The 17,041-nt window shown below is 44.8% G+C and overlaps 2 protein-coding genes across 2 annotated transcripts; both read right to left on the minus strand.

Annotated features, from left to right (window-relative positions):
• Window positions 1–1,992: 1,992 nt before the first annotated feature.
• On the minus strand, window positions 1,993–16,973 carry LOC139455894 (actin-related protein 2/3 complex subunit 3-A-like). The gene is made up of 7 exons (XM_071237440.1): window positions 16,869–16,973; window positions 14,093–14,189; window positions 13,167–13,243; window positions 12,268–12,336; window positions 11,059–11,185; window positions 3,988–4,082; window positions 1,993–2,405 (listed from the first exon to the last, which is right to left on the minus strand). Exons 1-7 carry the CDS (start codon window positions 16,872–16,874, stop codon window positions 2,343–2,345), a joined length of 534 nt encoding a protein of 177 aa, XP_071093541.1. The 5' UTR covers window positions 16,875–16,973; the 3' UTR covers window positions 1,993–2,342.
• LOC139455893 (uncharacterized) lies at window positions 8,575–10,388 on the minus strand. Its single transcript, XM_071237439.1, has one exon. The coding sequence runs from the start codon at window positions 10,102–10,104 to the stop codon at window positions 8,575–8,577; it is 1,530 nt and encodes a 509-aa protein (XP_071093540.1). The 5' UTR covers window positions 10,105–10,388.
• Window positions 16,974–17,041: the final 68 nt, after the last annotated feature.

Below are 17,041 nucleotides of genomic sequence, written 5' to 3' on the forward strand. Positions count from 1 at the left end.
ATACTGCACTCAGACATAGTATATTGACTCCGAGTTGACCAGTTCTTGTTTTAGTGCTTTAATGCCGAGCGCCAGGCAGGATAACAAGTACCATCTTTTATCGTCTTTTGGTATGTTGCAGCCGGGGATCAAACCCCAGACCTTCCACTCTCTGGGCGGACGCTCTACCACTAGACCATGGAGGCAGCCTGCATCGTGTGAGACTTACAGTGGATATTATTTGTGTCCATTCTTTATTTGTATGCATATAGGATGCAGTAGATCCAGGAAGACCCTGCACATCAATCTCTCACAGAGTAAGGTTTGGGTGAGTTGGGTTTAACGCCGCTTTTAACAGTATTCCAGTTATATCACAGCGTGTCAGCTTAATGTGGGAGGAAAGCCTGAAGTGATGCAGTTCTCAGATGTTTACCACTTTGGTTAAAACCCACGAGCATGGGTATGGTGCTGACAAACCTAGAAACATAATCAGGGTGAACCAGGATTCGAGCCCACTAACATAGGGGGCGCAATCCTCAATCCTTTAAATATGCAAATGAGGACACCAAGGAGGAGTGAGTGAGTGAGTTTGGTTTTACGCCGCTCTTAGCAATATTCCAGCAATATCACGGCTGGGGACACCAGAAATGGGCTTCACACATTGTACCCATGTCGGGATTCAACCCAGGTCTTCGGCGTGACGAGCAAATGCTTTAACCACTAGGCTACCCAACCGCCCCACACCAAGGAGGAAGTACTTTTAGTGGGCTCTGTACGTTGATTCTGTGTTCAATGGCTCAAAAACTATTGCATTACATTCCCTGAATCTTTAGACGGTGGGTTCCCCATGTGTGAGAGTTTATGTAGACCGGCATCGCTTCCAATGATTTGGGGCTGTTCTCCTGAGTTTAAAAAAATAAAAGAATTGGTACTCAGGCAATAACTTTTGAAAATATAGTGCGGGCGTTTTTTTTTTTTTAGGCTTGTTCAAACTAGCATGTAACCAAATAAACAGTTGTGTACCATCAACCTGGGAATGGGCCTCCCTACATTAACAAGCATACTAACTCCAATCGCCACCATGACCATAGCTCGAGATGCGCAGTACAGCAGAACACATGTAAAGGGAAGTAACTGTGTGGACCCAACAGTAGTGGATCGCATTGTTTTGAAATATTAGGATTTTTTACTGTTTTTTTAAAAATGGAAATAAAAACGGAACGTGCGGCAGACTTTAAGATGATGCGGGCGGTGCCTGAGAACCAAGACTATTGTTGACTTAAGTGACTACAGTGAATAGCAATGTGTCTTAAACTTCAATTATTTTAAGCATGATATTATATGTTAAAGACATTATTACCGTGTGTATTTCTGCGTCATATACAGTCAAGTCTCGTTAATCCAACACTCGTTATTCTGACAATCGGCTTTATCCGACACTAATGATGGGAACCAATTAAATCAGTGCTATTTAGACCAATTAACTGACAGTCTCACACTCCGAATCCGACACACCTAATTTGAAACAAATTACCGAAATCAGTCATTAATCAGTCACGTTAATCCAACACAGTGATCAGCGTACTCCATGGTCATCTGCCCGCGAGTACACAGCCCGTGTTTTGATGCGAGACGAGTTGGCTGATAGCTGCATATTTCAACGGCTGCAGAGATAAACTCGCTTAACAATAAACAATTAATGAACAATTAGTGTTTGTATCGTTATCTATTGTGTAGGTGTCGAATTTTCGAATAATGAAGGATCATACAACTTAATTTTGTTTATCTGACATACTCATTAATCTGACATAATCATATGCAACAGACAATGTCGGATTAACGAGACTTGACTGTACTACGTAAAAGACACATTAAAGAACACCCAATTCTTTCATATTACTATAGTTAATCTGTCATGTACCAAGGGGCAGAATCCATGCTGTGACAAAACTCCGACCAGCTACCAGAAGTTCTGACGTCCATGTTGACATGACAAAACAACAACAACAACGCTACATTACAAATAATGTTTAATGTGACATAAACACCTCATGTACAATACAAACATGCAAGGAATGAAAGACATTTCCATCTTGTGTTCTTGCTTCTGTCAAGTCCCGTAAATAACCGTTTCATGGATCGTTTATATAATATAGAAACATTTTCCTTCTAAAACCACATGAAATAACCTAATATTATTTCCCATAATTTTCTTGATATATTTTCTTAATTTGGTTAAAGTAATCGTGACTATTGAGGTTAAGCATGTTGCCATGGCAACTGATGCAGTGGAAGAGGCAGTGACAATAATGAGTGACAGCAGATATACATTAGTCAAGGAATATTATAGTCTGGTTGTTGTGTTAGTATCCTGGAGCGGATAGACTCTTGTCCATAAACTTCCTCTTGGCAAAGCACAGCCACCACTGGAAAGAAAGATATCAACATTGTGAATTAAGGAGTGAGTGAGTTGTTTTTTTGCTGTTTTTACCAATATTCCAGCGATATCACGGCGGGTGACACCAGAAACAGGTTTCACACATTGCACCTTTGTGGGGAATAGAACCCCAAGCATGGGTTGTTGAAGACCTATTCTACCCCGGATCTTCACTGGTCCTTAAGTGATGATGTTGCAGATTGTTATGACTTGGGTGAAACCCACAAGCACGGGTCTGGTGCAGCTGCAGTTACTGCATCCCTTCATCATTTTTTATCAGTCATACTATGTGCATACTGGTGGCTCCAGGTCGACCAATTAGAAAAGCGTACAAATGTATGTTGTGAATCCTACAGCAAACATTTACATTTACATTTACATTGGATACAAACATATTTTTAAACTGTTCAAACTAGTCCGTCCCTTAATCTTCCTTCGAACAAGGATTCCAGGATGGAAAACAAGAAGAGAACCTCTATGAAAGCACTCACGGTATTTTTGTTCTTGATATTAAATCCTTAAAAAGGTTCCCCTCCAATGTATAGGTATTTGAAGGTGAGTGAGCAGGAGATTAGTACATGTATAGAGGTTTACTAAATAAACAGTGCACTGTATATCCTACACTGGCACACTTTTCAGACGGATCAATCCATTACCCCCAGTTGAGTGACAGACGAATATAATTAACAATGGACAGGTGGAGGGATACAATATGGTGCCGACAACCCAAGACTCATAATCAGGGTGAATCTTGGTTGTGACCAATGGCCACGACATGTTTTGTTTGTTTTGTGGAGGCTTGTTATTCCAGCTATAAGCAGGGATGTGAGCAGTTTTTGCCCCAAAATGAGGAAAACTCTAGGTGCGTCTGATTGCATTTTAAGCAATTTCGTGCAGTTTGGACAACATTCACACTAAGAAATGTAATAAGTCAATGGCAAAAGTCAAGTCAAATAAACAAAGATGGCAGATGCAGTAAAAGTTAAAAAATCAAGCATAGCTTCCGCGCACCCAGCTACAGGCCAGGTCTGGGAGCAATACTGCCATAAACTTCACCCACCCCTCCCCCTGACACAAGGGGGAAGAAGATTTTTTTCCGAGGACTAGTCCCCCCCCCGGCCGGGATTTTCCGTATTTCCACAGAGATTTCACATCCTGGTATATGGCAGCTGTCTGTTTAAAATCGAGTATGGACCGGACAATCCAGTGATCGATATTGTAAGCAAAGATTAATGACATCTGGTACAATCACATACAATCAACCAAGTCAATGAGTCTGAGCACACAATTTATTTGGTCGCCTCTCACGACCAGCATATGTTGTTGGTAACATATCCTAGTCCAGAATCAGCATAGATATAGGGAATCTCTATCCCATAAATATCTACCTTCAATGACAATAAGTAAAATACCAAATGACTGATGGATTGTTTGTCCCTCGTGAAGGTATGCTGCAAGTCCCTCAAAAGCCTCAGGGCTACCATCATCCCTTCAGTCAATAGATATCGGTAATTCCTTGTAGCTCATAGGTTATTCTCTACATATTTAAGGATGGTGGACAGTTCACTCACCTTGCTTGGTTTGTCTGTGGCAGCATCAAACACCTTCTCACACAGCCGGAGTCCCGTTTCCTGGCGAATTTGTTGCAAGTAGGCTCGCATTGTGTCTAGCAACACAATCACAAATCATGAATACCTACGTTAGCATGGTTAGCTACATAAATCACTTAAGAATAGACTTAAGAATATACAACACCCTCACAACACACACTATCCCACCCACACCTACAGATCCCCACCGCACACATCACTTAAGAACAGACTCCAACATTTTTCGTTTTGGATGTATAAACATAAACACCAATCTCTTGAAAATCAGATCTTAGTTCTCGCTGCCGTTAAACAAAGATCTGAGGACATCCCATTACAGGTAACGTCAGACCGACCTTTCGCGAACTCTGACAGACCAATGGAATTACTGACAAGAAGTCGATATTAGCCAAATAGAGAGCAGCTTTCTCGTGCTTTACGGCACTAATTTCAAATTGATGACTACGCTTCGAAACATATTTTGACAAATTCTCGCTTAAAAATTTGAAACCTGAACAAAAGAACATTCTCGAACGGCTAATATATGGTCTAGATTGTATACATTCAGTCGTTAAGCCCGTAACTATCGTTCGGAATACCCCGTTTTGTAGAATTTTCCTATTCGGAATATTCTATAAGTAATACGTTACCACTGTTATACCGAGGCTGTTGTCTCCCACAACTGCTGCTATAGCGAAATCTACCACAGAGATCTCAATTACCTCATGCAGCACGTGCGTAGCCACCTAGCTGCCATGTGACACCCTTCACTCTTGTCTCCTGCGAGAGCAAGTGCTCGGGGGACGGACGGGCGGGCAGCAGCCCAGTGGTAACGTATTACTTATAGAATATTCCGAATAGGAAAATTCTACAAATTACATTAAGTAATACGTTACCACTGTTATACCGAGGCTGACTACCACAGTAGGCGGTGGGGAGCACCGACAACCCGAATCCTGACTGCTAGCGTTCCTTCCGACCAGCGGAAGTAAACACCAAGGCGGAAGCACTCGATGCGCATGCACCTAGCTAGGCGTTACCCTATAGGAATACCAAAGCACTGTCAAGCGCATACCGTAAGGCTCAATCGTCATTGCCAAAACGATTGGTGACTCCAAACGGCCCCACTGGATAGGTATTTCATCGCCGCAGCGGATGGGAACACTGTATCCGCGTGAGCTTAATCTTAGATCAGGTTAAACAGTCGAAAATTAATTTCCTTCAGACCGTATATCCCAGAGCAAGCCTACTTAAAGTATGCATTAGGCGCGTGACCTAATTCCAGTATTCGTAAGCAGGTATCACAAGGTTGGAATACACGACAGACAATTAAATGAATAATTGTCAAAATACAAATAAGGATAAAACACACAAAAAGCCGCCTCACCTGTGGTGTGAGTGCGCTGGTTTGCAGGACCCCCACTCCTGTACCCACGGCGTGGGAACATTGGAGACGACCCAGATTGACCACCGTGCAAGGACTGACGACTGCGGAGTTTGGAATTGCGCTGGACACACCCCCTAGATGACCGCTTGTGCCGCGATCAGCGGCCCAAGACGGTGCACCCCCTCCACGTCTTCATCAGAAACCTTTCTGAGGTAATGATTGGCAAAAACCGAGTCAGAACGCCAGTAACAACCTCGTAATATTCTGTGAACAGAGATATTCGAGTGTAGGGCAAATGTTGCCGCTAGCGCCCTGATCTCGTGCGGGTTTGACCCCGCTACCGGTAACCCCCGAGACCGGTACGCCAGATTGATGACAGAACGAAGCCACAACGCAATCGAGTTGCGTGTTATGTCAACCGTGCGATTAGGGTTACACGATATGAACAGACGGTCACGCCCTTGTCTACGTTCATTCGAAGCCTTAAGATAATACTTAAGGGCCCTAACCGGACACAGCGCTCTGTCCTCAGTATCAGCAGGATGTAAGATTTCTTTGAGGGATCTTACAGTGAATTCTCTCTCCGTTTGCCCGACTCTCTGATTCTTGGCGACGAAGCCCATGAGCAGGCCCAGGCGGACCGCTCCTTCGTCACCCCTATCGAATCGTACCTTGGCGACATCGAGTGCATGAATTTCGGATACACGTGCCGCCGTGGCAAAGGAGAGGAGAAATGCTGTTTTCCAAGTCACATGCCGGAACGAAGCACTATGCAAGGGTTCATACGGAGCTTCCGTAAGTGATTGCAACACTAGGGAAAGATCCCAGGCCGGTGCCCGAAGGCGGCCCTTCTTAAGATCGTGCTGTTTGAAACCCTTGATAATACCCCGTATCACCGGCTCTTTGGAGAGACTGGTACCCATAGCAACGTCCCGTACCGTAGCAACGGACGAAACATAGTTGGCAATGGAACCCCCGGAGAGTTTCCGGGTCTCTCGCAAGTGAGACATGAAACGAGCAATATCCTGCACAGATACCTTATCTGGCGAATGAATGTGATGTTTACAACACCACTTCGTGAAAATAACCCAACGTGCATTATACACCTTCTGGGTAGAATCACGATGCATACTAACGTATGCCCGAGACGCCCGGCGAGAAAAACCCTTACTCCTCAGACGCTCGGTGACAACATCCACGCGTGCAGATTGAACTGCCCTGCGTTTGGATGAAGCTGACGGGTGTGAGGGTGGATCAAGAGATCCGGTCTCACAGGCAGTGGAAGTGGCGACTGCGTGACCTGGGTCAGCAAGTCGGGGTACCACGATCTGTTCGGCCACATGGGCGCGATCAGTAACATTCGACAGCGAACTCCTCGAAGCCGGCTTAGAATGTGTGGTATCAACGCTGTCGGCGGGTAAGCATAAGCGTCCAAGCCCGTCCAGTCTAACGCGAGAGCATCGTGATCGATGGCCCTCGGGTCCGGGACTGGTGATACAAACAACGGGAGTTGATTGTTGAACCGTGTTGCGAACAGGTCGACCATCGGACGACCCAAACGTTCGCACAGCCACTGAAACACTACTGGGTTCAGCATCCACTCTGTGGGGCTCGGATCCTGAGGCCTCGATAGAGCATCGGCCAGTACGTTCCGCACACCTGGGATGTGACGGGCGCGTATCTGGCACGGGACACTGTCCACCAGAGCGTAAAACTCGAACGTGAGATCGAGTAGCGAGTGACTGTGGGTTCCCCCCAGTTTGTTCACATAGGACACTACCGTCGTGTTGTCGGTCGCCAGCATGAGCCGGGCGTCGACGAGACGATGCTTCCAGTGATTGACTGCGTTGATCACTGCCTTGAACTCGAGACAATTGATGTGAAGACCTAGTTCGTCTACGCACCACAGCCCCGAGCTCACCTCCCCCTCCAGATGGGCGCCCCAGCCCACTAGAGAGGCGTCTGTATACAGGTTCAACGTGGCCCGGTAGGGCCGCATAGAGACTCCTGATAAGACATTGTAAGGGAGCGTCCACCACTCCAGATGCGGTCGGAGCCGATCCGGGAGGGCGACGGTCGCACTGTTCACCTCCGTTGCTAACAACTGGATTAAAAACCGTTGCAGCGGGCGGAGTTGGAGACGACCCCGTTCGGTGCAGTCCTGGGCTGATACAAGTAGCCCTAACAGCTGTTCCCAAAAGTGAACAGTCTGTTGCACCGCTAAGACTTTGGCAATCATCGCCTGAATTTTGTGCCACCGGTCTGGGGGGACAAATAGGCGATGGGACACCGTGTTGAACCGACCTCCGATGAACTGCAAGTTCTGAGAAGGGGTTAACTCGCTCTTGGGGAGATTGACAATCCACCCCAATTGCTCCAAGAGCCGACGTGCGAAAACGAGATGGCGTGACAGGGTGTCCGTCATTCGATTTGCTACTAGCGAGTCGTCCAGGTACGCGAAGTACCGGACACCCCTCCGGTGGAGGAACCCCACTATGGGGGTGGTTAACCGGGTGAACAGCCAGGGAGCGGATGAAAGACCGAATGGGAGTACAACCCACTCGTAGTGCCTGCCTTGAAAGACAAACCTGAGATACTTGTGATGATCCGAGTGAATCGGAACATGCAGATAAGCATCCTTCAGGTCGATCGAAGCTAGCCAGTCGGCCGGCATGATCAGTGCTTTCAGGTCCGTCAAGCTCAACATTCTGAACTTGGGCGGCTTGCGCAGGTAGAACTCGTTGAACGATTTCAAGTTGTGAATCATTCTGAGTTCGGCACTGTCCTTCTTGGGAACGAGAAATATCCTGGAGTAAAACCCCGGTGTTATTTCTGGTAGAGCTAACTCCCGAACTGCCCTCTTCTCCACCAACCTGCCGATGGCATCGGCGAGGAAGGGAAGATCGGTTTCCGAATAGAAACCTGCCGACGGGGCAACGGTGAGCGGCGGATTCGCTTTGAGATCGAGCCGATAGCCGTACCGAATCGTGTTGACCACCCACGGGTCGTCGAACACTTGTTCCCAATTCTCCCAATAAGTCTGGAGTCTGGCTCCCACTGGGGACAGAGAGGGGGGCCGGACGGGCTGCGGCAGGCGCAACTGTCCAGGGCCAAGTGACTCGGGTTCGCCTACGGGCCAACCGAAGTTGGCGCTGTCGGCATACGAACCCCTCCAATGAGAGTCACCTGGAGGGGCCCTTGCCGTCCTTAGACGACTTCGGCTTCCCCCAGTTCCCCTTCTTCCCGCGAAAGGGCTGCTGAGAACCCTTACCGGAGCCCTCAGAGCGGGGCTTCTTCCCGGAGGAAGAAGGACCCGACCCCTTAGGCCTGCCGGACGCAGCATCCTGGGGCGCGCTCCGCTTCGGAGCGGCACCCAGGCGCCTATGCAAGGACCCCACAAGATCCAGTGTGTGCCGAGAGGCATCGGCAGACACAGCGGCCTGTTGTTCCTTCAGAACCCCAGGGATCTTGTTATTAAACAGGGTCCGAGCAGACCAAGGCTGCGAAAGGAGCACCTCCTGATTGGCAGCGTCCAACCCTGAAGCAGCCAGATACGACTGGCGCCGAAGAAAATGGCACGTGCCGGAAATAAAGGCCGAAGCCCCGGCAACGTACTCCAGGGAAGCATTCAAACCGAGCAAGCAGTTGTAAATGCGCTGGTCTCGGTCCGTGGGAGAACCTTCGACCAGACTGGCCGCTGCAGCCAGGTATGTGTCTCCGTGAGACAATGCCAGCATGGAGTGTCGAGCGAGGGTGTCCAGCTGTTGCAAGGTACCTTGTGGTACCGTGGCAACCGGTGGGGCACGGACCCCCAAACGCTCCACATGGGCTTCCGCAGAAGGACCAGCCTCGGGAAAGGCAAGGTCATGTACTGGGAAAGACCCTTTTCTCCACGACGGGGGAGGTAACGGGAGACCCCGACCGGAGGCAGCCGTGAAGGCCTTCTCCAAAGAAGGCTTAATCCCGCGCAGCAAGGTTGATGCCGGGAAAGCCTTGTCGGATGTCTCGTCGTATACCTCGGAGGAACCCACGGAACCGTGGATTCCCCGCGGTATCGGCAGGGGCTTTGGCATGTCCTCGAAGAGGTCATACACCATGGCCACGCGGTCCTTAACCGATAGCGGAAGCAACGGTTCGGGGGAAGGACCGGTAACCACGGCAGCCGCCGCCGTACCGGTGGACCCCGCGTCCGAACCCGCGGCCACCGAAGAGGCCGGGGACGGAACAGCCAGCGGCCTATCTTGCGATAAGGCCGCCAGCTTGGAGTCCACAAGTTTCGACAACAATGCGGCGACGGAATCCCCAGACAGCCCGAGGGCCGCAAGGGGATCCGCCGCAGCCGAGGAGGTGGTACCCGCACGGGGACCCCGACCGGACGAACCAGCCACCACAGGGGTGGAGACGGACTGTACGTACAGCCGGTACCGCTCAAACTCCGCAGGCCCCAGACCTTCGCACAGGGTGCACCGGGTGTCCCCGCAAGGAACCCTGCACCGCGGGCAACGATCGTGGGGATCCCGGGACGACAAAAACTTTCTGCACACCCCACAACTCCGAGGAGCAGGGGTAGAGGGGGTGGATACTGGGGACATATCCATGTCAGACATTGATTGTTTGCTATAAACAAAGAACAAAACATGGTTACAACGCACGCACCACAATGATTCACAAACGAGCATTTTCACAAGAAAATAAACGAGCAATGTGAACATATAACATACACATATAACTTTTATTAAAGAAATAAGTTATGTTAACCCCCAAAACATACAAGAACAGGGGAAACGTAAAACACAACGTGCATACGCGAACCCCGCAAGTATATAGAAAAAAGGGCGGGAAAAATTTTCCGTTTGGCGGGAAAATTATAACCAAGCGTAGCTACCGCAACGCCCCATAAAAGCACAGTTTATTAGAGAATAAACTATAATAAATATCACCAAATCTTCAGGAACGCTTCAGCAGGAGAAAAAACACGTCTTGCTTAGCAGACGAAAGAGACAAGAGTGAAGGGTGTCACATGGCAGCTAGGTGGCTACGCACGTGCTGCATGAGGTAATTGAGATCTCTGTGGTAGATTTCGCTATAGCAGCAGTTGTGGGAGACAACAGCCTCGGTATAACAGTGGTAACGTATTACTTAATGTAATTTAAAGTTTTCGAGGCTGCATGATTAGAAATCACATACCGACAGTCACTTTCATGATCTGGTAAGCAACGCTCTGATTGGTCGGATGAAAGGTTGTTCTGACGTGAACCCTAATGGGATGTCCTCAGATTTTTGTTTAGCGGTAGCGAGAACTAAGATCTGATTTAAATGAGATTGCATAAACACCAGTGTACATGCTATGTCTATCCTTTGGCATATTTACACAAAGCGTGCACATTTTATACATTCATAACTCCGTAAGTGCAAAAATATGTTGAAGTCAATTCATATAAATAAATATATCAACAATAAAAACTTCACAGAATGCTTATTTGATCATTAACACAAAAAAACCTGTACACGATAAGAAATCCGACATCATCTGCACAACAATGAGAGACAAGCTCTGCCCATTCAATCATCAACAAGTCCGAGAATCAGAGAATGCCGTAGAATCACTTGCAATCCTGTGATAGACACCTCAATAGACCCCCTCCCCACGCTCTGCCCCTACGTACCGTCCTCTCCCCTGTTGGCAGGCTTGGTGTACATGGCATTGAGGGGGAACTTGGGCTCCCCAGGGATGGGGAAGTTGGAGATCCCAAGGGTGTACATTTCCTTCTCTCCATGGTTCCTGGAGGTGCACTGTGGAGAGAACGGACAACTTGAGAAACATGAATTACACTTGAGGAAACAATCTCGTTGACAAAAGAAAACAACATCAACATGTAAACTTTCAACATGTTCGATCATATTACATGTATAACCAAAAGCCTGCTTTGTGTGGAGCATTAATCACAGGCCTACCAAAGAAAACTAGCAGAGAGCTAACTAACTATGGAATATGTACACACTTTTAATTGAAACAGATATGGCCACACAAATTACAAACAAATACACAATCCCCAAACCTGGCACATTTTCAAAGAATCCAAACACAATAACGCAGGCTGCAACAAATGGTTAAAAGATTTACTGTATTCAATTACTTTGAAAATCTGCCGGTTAATTTTATCGGGATTGTGTCTTTGTAATTTGTGTATCTATTTCTAATTAAACCGATACATATTCCAAAGTTTTGTAGCTCTCTGATGGATTTCTTAAGTAATATCACCAAGTTCTAAAGGTGAGGTGAAATTGGGTTTAACATTGCGTCCAAGATTATTGCACTTATATAGCGACGTGCATGTACTTGTATGTGTTTGTGTGGCTGCTGGTACCAGTCTGGACTGGTGCCGATTTATAGTGCTAGCTCACTGAGATACCATGCCGCAGTTTAACATGAATAACCCACTCAGACACAGTATACTGACTCCGAGCCGACCAGTCCTTGTTTTAGCCCCTTAATGCTGAGTGCCAGACAGGGTAACAACAAGTACCATCTTTAAACGTCTTTTGGTATGACGTGGTCTTTGATCGAACCCCAGACCTTCCGCTCTCCGGGCGGACGCTCTACCACTAGACCAGGGAGGCGGTCCCAACTTCTAAATCTTTCAGTGGTATGGTGTACCTTGATTGAAACTGCTAATAAATATTTTCTCCTTTATCTGATAGTATTACTTTACAAATATTTACACAACTTCTCAAGTTATTTATTGAACCTTACTGTTTTAGCAACTATACCTGTATACTAAACCAGTAGTCAGATGTGACTAAAATTTAAACAAATACTATTTTCCTTTCACTTCTTATATGACAGCTGATGGTGTCTTCCTAACAACTGTTACCTTCTGAAGTTTCTTGAGACACTCGCTGATGTAGAGTGTGATGTAGATAAGAGTCCGATCCGCCTCACTCTGTGACAAACAACACGATTTAAAGTTCAATGACACAATGAGAGATGGGTGGGGTTAATAATAAATCTCATTAAAATCAGATCTTAGTTCTCGCTACCGCTAAACAAAGATCTGAGGACATCTCATTAGGGGTCATGTTAGAACGACCTTTCATCCGACCAATCAGAGCGTCACTTACCAGATCATGAAAGTGACATTCGGAATGTGATTCCTAATCATGCAACCTCAAAAACTTTAACACTGGGTATTCCAAACGATAGTTACAGGCTTAACAGCTGAATCCATACAATCTAGACCATCTATTAGCCATTCCAGAATGTTCTTTTGTTCAGGTTTCAATTTTTTAATTGAGAATTTGTCAAAATCTGTTTCGAAGCGTAGTCGCCTATTTGAAATTAGTGCAGTAAAGCATGCGAAAGCTGCCTTTTGATTTGCTAATATCGACTTCTTGTCAGTCATTCCATTGGTCGGCCAAAGTTCGCGCAAGTTCGGTCTGATGTTACCCGTAATGGGGTGTCCTCAGATCTTAGTTCTTGCTACCGCTAAACAGCAGTAGCGAGAACTAAGATCTGATTTTAATGAGACTGGGTTGATAATCTAAAAAGTAATTTCTTATTGCATAATCAGATTAATAGTTCACATCAATTATTAGCATGATCTATAATGTAAATCATAGCAGAGCCCTGGGTCTCATTCTTCTTAATAGGCATTTAGAGGTCATTTCACATCATACAGTCCACATACTCTGTATATCAATGCAGAATTGAATCCAGATGAAACAACTTAACTTGAATACATGTTTCAATCTCCTAACAAAACCACTTACTTACCTTAATTTCATAATTTCTGAAGAAAATATTTGCTTTGAAGAAGTAAATAGCTTCATCTATGATGTCCATATCGGATGCTGAAACACAAGGGTTTCAATCAATCAATTAATTGTACTTCCTGTTAGGCCTTAATTAGGCCCACATACAAAGTAAACAGACATTAATTAGAACATGGAGTGGTATTGCTAATGATGTGATAAGCATCAGGTGCTGTGGACGTATTTTGACCTGGAATCTCCTCTGAGATATGCATCAGGTGCTGTGGACCTATCTTAACCTGGAATCTCCTCTGAGATAAGCATCAGTGCTGTGGACCTATTTTGACCTGGAATCCCCTCTGAGATAAGCATCAGGTGCTGTGGACCTATTTTAACCTGGAATCTCCCCTGAGATATGCATCAGGTGCTGTGGACCTATTTTAACCTGGAATCTCCTCAGAGATAAACATCAGTGCTGTGGACCTATTTTAACATGGAATCTCCTCGGAGATAAACATCACATCCTGTGAACCTAATTTGACCTGGAATCTCCTCTGAGTTAGGCATCAGGTGCTGTGGACCTATATTGACCTGGAATCTCCTCTGAGATAAGCATCACATCCTGTGGACCTATTTTGACCTGGAATCTCCTCTGAGATAAGCATCAGGTGCTGTGGACCTATTCAGACCTGGAATCCCTTCTGAGATACGCATCAGGTGCTGGGAACCTATTCTGACCCAAATAAAACCCAATTACAACATCATGGACTTGAAGATATTATTGTTAATACTGCGATTATCATAAAAGACTTCTGCGCCCACTTGCACAAAGCGATCTTAGCGCTAAGAATATTGTAAGCCTATGTTAAAGTATGGGAGTTACGATCATGTTAGCGCTACGATCGCTTTGTGCAAGTGGGCCCAGGACAGACACTTGAGTGTACTCACTGTCCCGGGGTGCTGGTCCCTTGTATGTCGTCCTCAGTGGGAGTAGGGCCATGTTCCCAATCAGCTTGGGTGGGTTGGTGAACTGGGAGTGATATGCCTGGCAACACCCAAAATACATGTCAAACTCTTCCTCTGTGTGCAAGCTTTAAACTTAGAAGTTGACATTATCTCCCGAGTGAGTGAGGTAATATTTAACGTCACATCGGCAAATTTTCAGCCATTTAGTGACAAGACCAATTTATATATCAAAAGTAAATACATTTAGAGTTCATAAAAATCTGTCGACAATGGACAGTCATTTTCTCCAGAGAACAATATGGTTGGATCCCTCTGCATACTTTACAGATATCCTTTGATGTCAAAATTTATGAATATCTTAAAAACTATTTGAAACCATAATCAGGCAGTCATCCATTTGAGGGCGTGAGTCTGGTTTAACGCCGCTTTTAACAGTATTACCAGAGCTCCAGATAAGCTTTTGGTGTTGAAGGTATTTTACCCATGCATTTTAACATCATTGGGTATCAGTAATTCTATCTGGGTATTTAAATTTTTGTTACCCACTAGTTTTTACACATGTGGGTATTTAAGTAAAATATTTAAAAACTCTATTCATCTAGTCCCTGCAAACTGGTGTCTTGTGCGTTCGAGAGCTTCATAGGACTAAAAAATACCACGATACTTCCACAAGAAAGTGTGATACCAAATGATCATGATGGAACTGTCATCGTTGAGTTGACAGAATGCCCGTTTATAATTTCAAAATAAGTAACTTATTTGCTAATCGAATACGCAGGGTTATTTCACAATATTTTGATGATATGCACAAGTTTTATTTTTGTAGCGTATCTGTAATTTTCGTTGCGTATTTGATACGCTGGGATTTTATTTTACTGCGTATTTCTGCATTTCTGATGCGTATTTTACCCCGATATGCAGCTTATCTGAAGCTCTGATTGTCCTCCCCTTCAGCAGTCACTTAGGGATATTTCCCATACTGTATTCGACGTAATAAGCGCCCCGCTCTAATAACCACCCACGATATTTGCAAATATATTGGCTGGTGAACAATATCAATTAGCACCTCTTCCGATTGATCAATGTACACAAGACTAATTAGTTCACGTATAATACGCACTCGTGTGTTATATGCACCCTTGATTATGGGCAATTAAATTCTGGAAAAATATAGCTGTCATATATAAACATTTCAGGCTGTCAGCATAAATCACAAAATCTATCTTTCAACTCTGTTTTTTTCATCAAAATAATATTCTAATAATAGCCCCATATTTCTATTTTTGAGTGCGCCCTGGGCACTTATTACGTCAAATCCGGTATGTCGAAAAATTTGGGAGATTTTAGACTGCTAAGACAAAGCCATTTGTAACAAAAAGAACAATAAAGTCAATGTTGTCTCTTTTGACCTACTGAAGTGGGAGTAATTGACCATGTTTCAGGCATACAAATGAATGACCGCCGTGTTGTGACAGCAACTACATGTGTGTGACAGTGTCGCCTCAAATTGGATTGCCCACTAATTAAGAATATAAACTTCGTTTGTGGTTCTCTTTTATTGCATGCATGCGCTTCTAAGATCAAAGGTCGATAGTGTGAAAAGTTAACTAGTTGAACAATCGTATTTCCGGGACTTGCCGCGGATGTTTTCAAACAGATTATTAGAACTCCATTCAGCGATAAACGGTTGATTATGCAATGAGAAGCGTTATGTGCAAATGAACAACGAACAACAATACAATTATGTCTGTGTAAAACTATCAGTAATAAAAGTGTACATAAATTTTGGGAGCCATGCGTTACCGCGCGTAGTAACCGAAGTAGCGCTTTATCGAAGAGCGCAATAGCGAGCGATCACTGTACATCAGTGTAAAAAATTAGGAGGTCCATGGATCCCTGAGGTTTACTGCTTCACTGCTTCACTGTTTTTAGCATTCTAATCAATGGACTTCATTAATCTTTTACCAATGGGTTACGACAAGGCTCCCTCCACTGACATGAGAAGACCCATATATTGCTCAAAAGTTAGAAAAAATATCATTTCAGCGACAAATAATCCAGATGAGGCATCCTAGGGGCAGACAATACTTGAATACTTTGACATAAAGGTTCTGCTGTTGGGACATTATGGTGTGATGAGTTCTCTCCCTTAGTTACAGACCCACTCCCTTTCGCAAGTTTAGTATATCAAATGTTACTTTCTTTCTATCATGCATATCAAGTTGTAACATATTATAGGCATCATAAGCTATAAAACAATCTTAATGCAATTCAAAAAGTCATATGGGAAAGGTACTTTTCATCAGTTGATTACAATTACATAAATTCAACTTTAGTCAAATTCTTCTGTCCTAAATATCAGTATTCCATGAAAATATGAAATCTCTGTAAACTGACATTATTAATACAATTATTCTTCCAGTTTCCTAACTTATCAGTTTATTTTATTTATTTTAATGCTTTCAATATCTAAAGATGTCACGGAATACGATAACTCACTGATCATTATATTTGACGTTTATTCCTCATATGCATACTCAAATATTATGGTTGGAAGATAAACTCAACTTTGATAATACGATTATGAACATGATAAACTGACAGACTAAGAGTGAATGTCTTCCTGGTGGGCCCGGGACAACATGTCAACGTCCATTTGCAGAGAAATGAAATAGTGATCACAATCATTGGCAGGACACGAATACGCTTCTGATTATGAGAGAAAGAGCTGGTTCCTGTAAGGAATGTTTATACTTACTGGCATTTTGAAATCTGCTTTCTACAAACGTTGAAATATTAGTCAGAGACCCTCCTCCGCCCAAAGCAGCACTTCTTCCTTCCGCTTACCTTACTTCCTGCTCATCACGTGACATTTTTCAATGATTTAAGCCTATGTGTTGAGAAAACAATGTTATTGATATTATGGTTGAA

Source organism: Haliotis cracherodii, unplaced genomic scaffold (genome assembly GCF_022045235.1).
Source record: "Haliotis cracherodii isolate W230 unplaced genomic scaffold, xgHalCrac1.p SCAF_11, whole genome shotgun sequence".
Lineage (NCBI taxonomy): Eukaryota > Metazoa > Mollusca > Gastropoda > Lepetellida > Haliotidae > Haliotis > Haliotis cracherodii.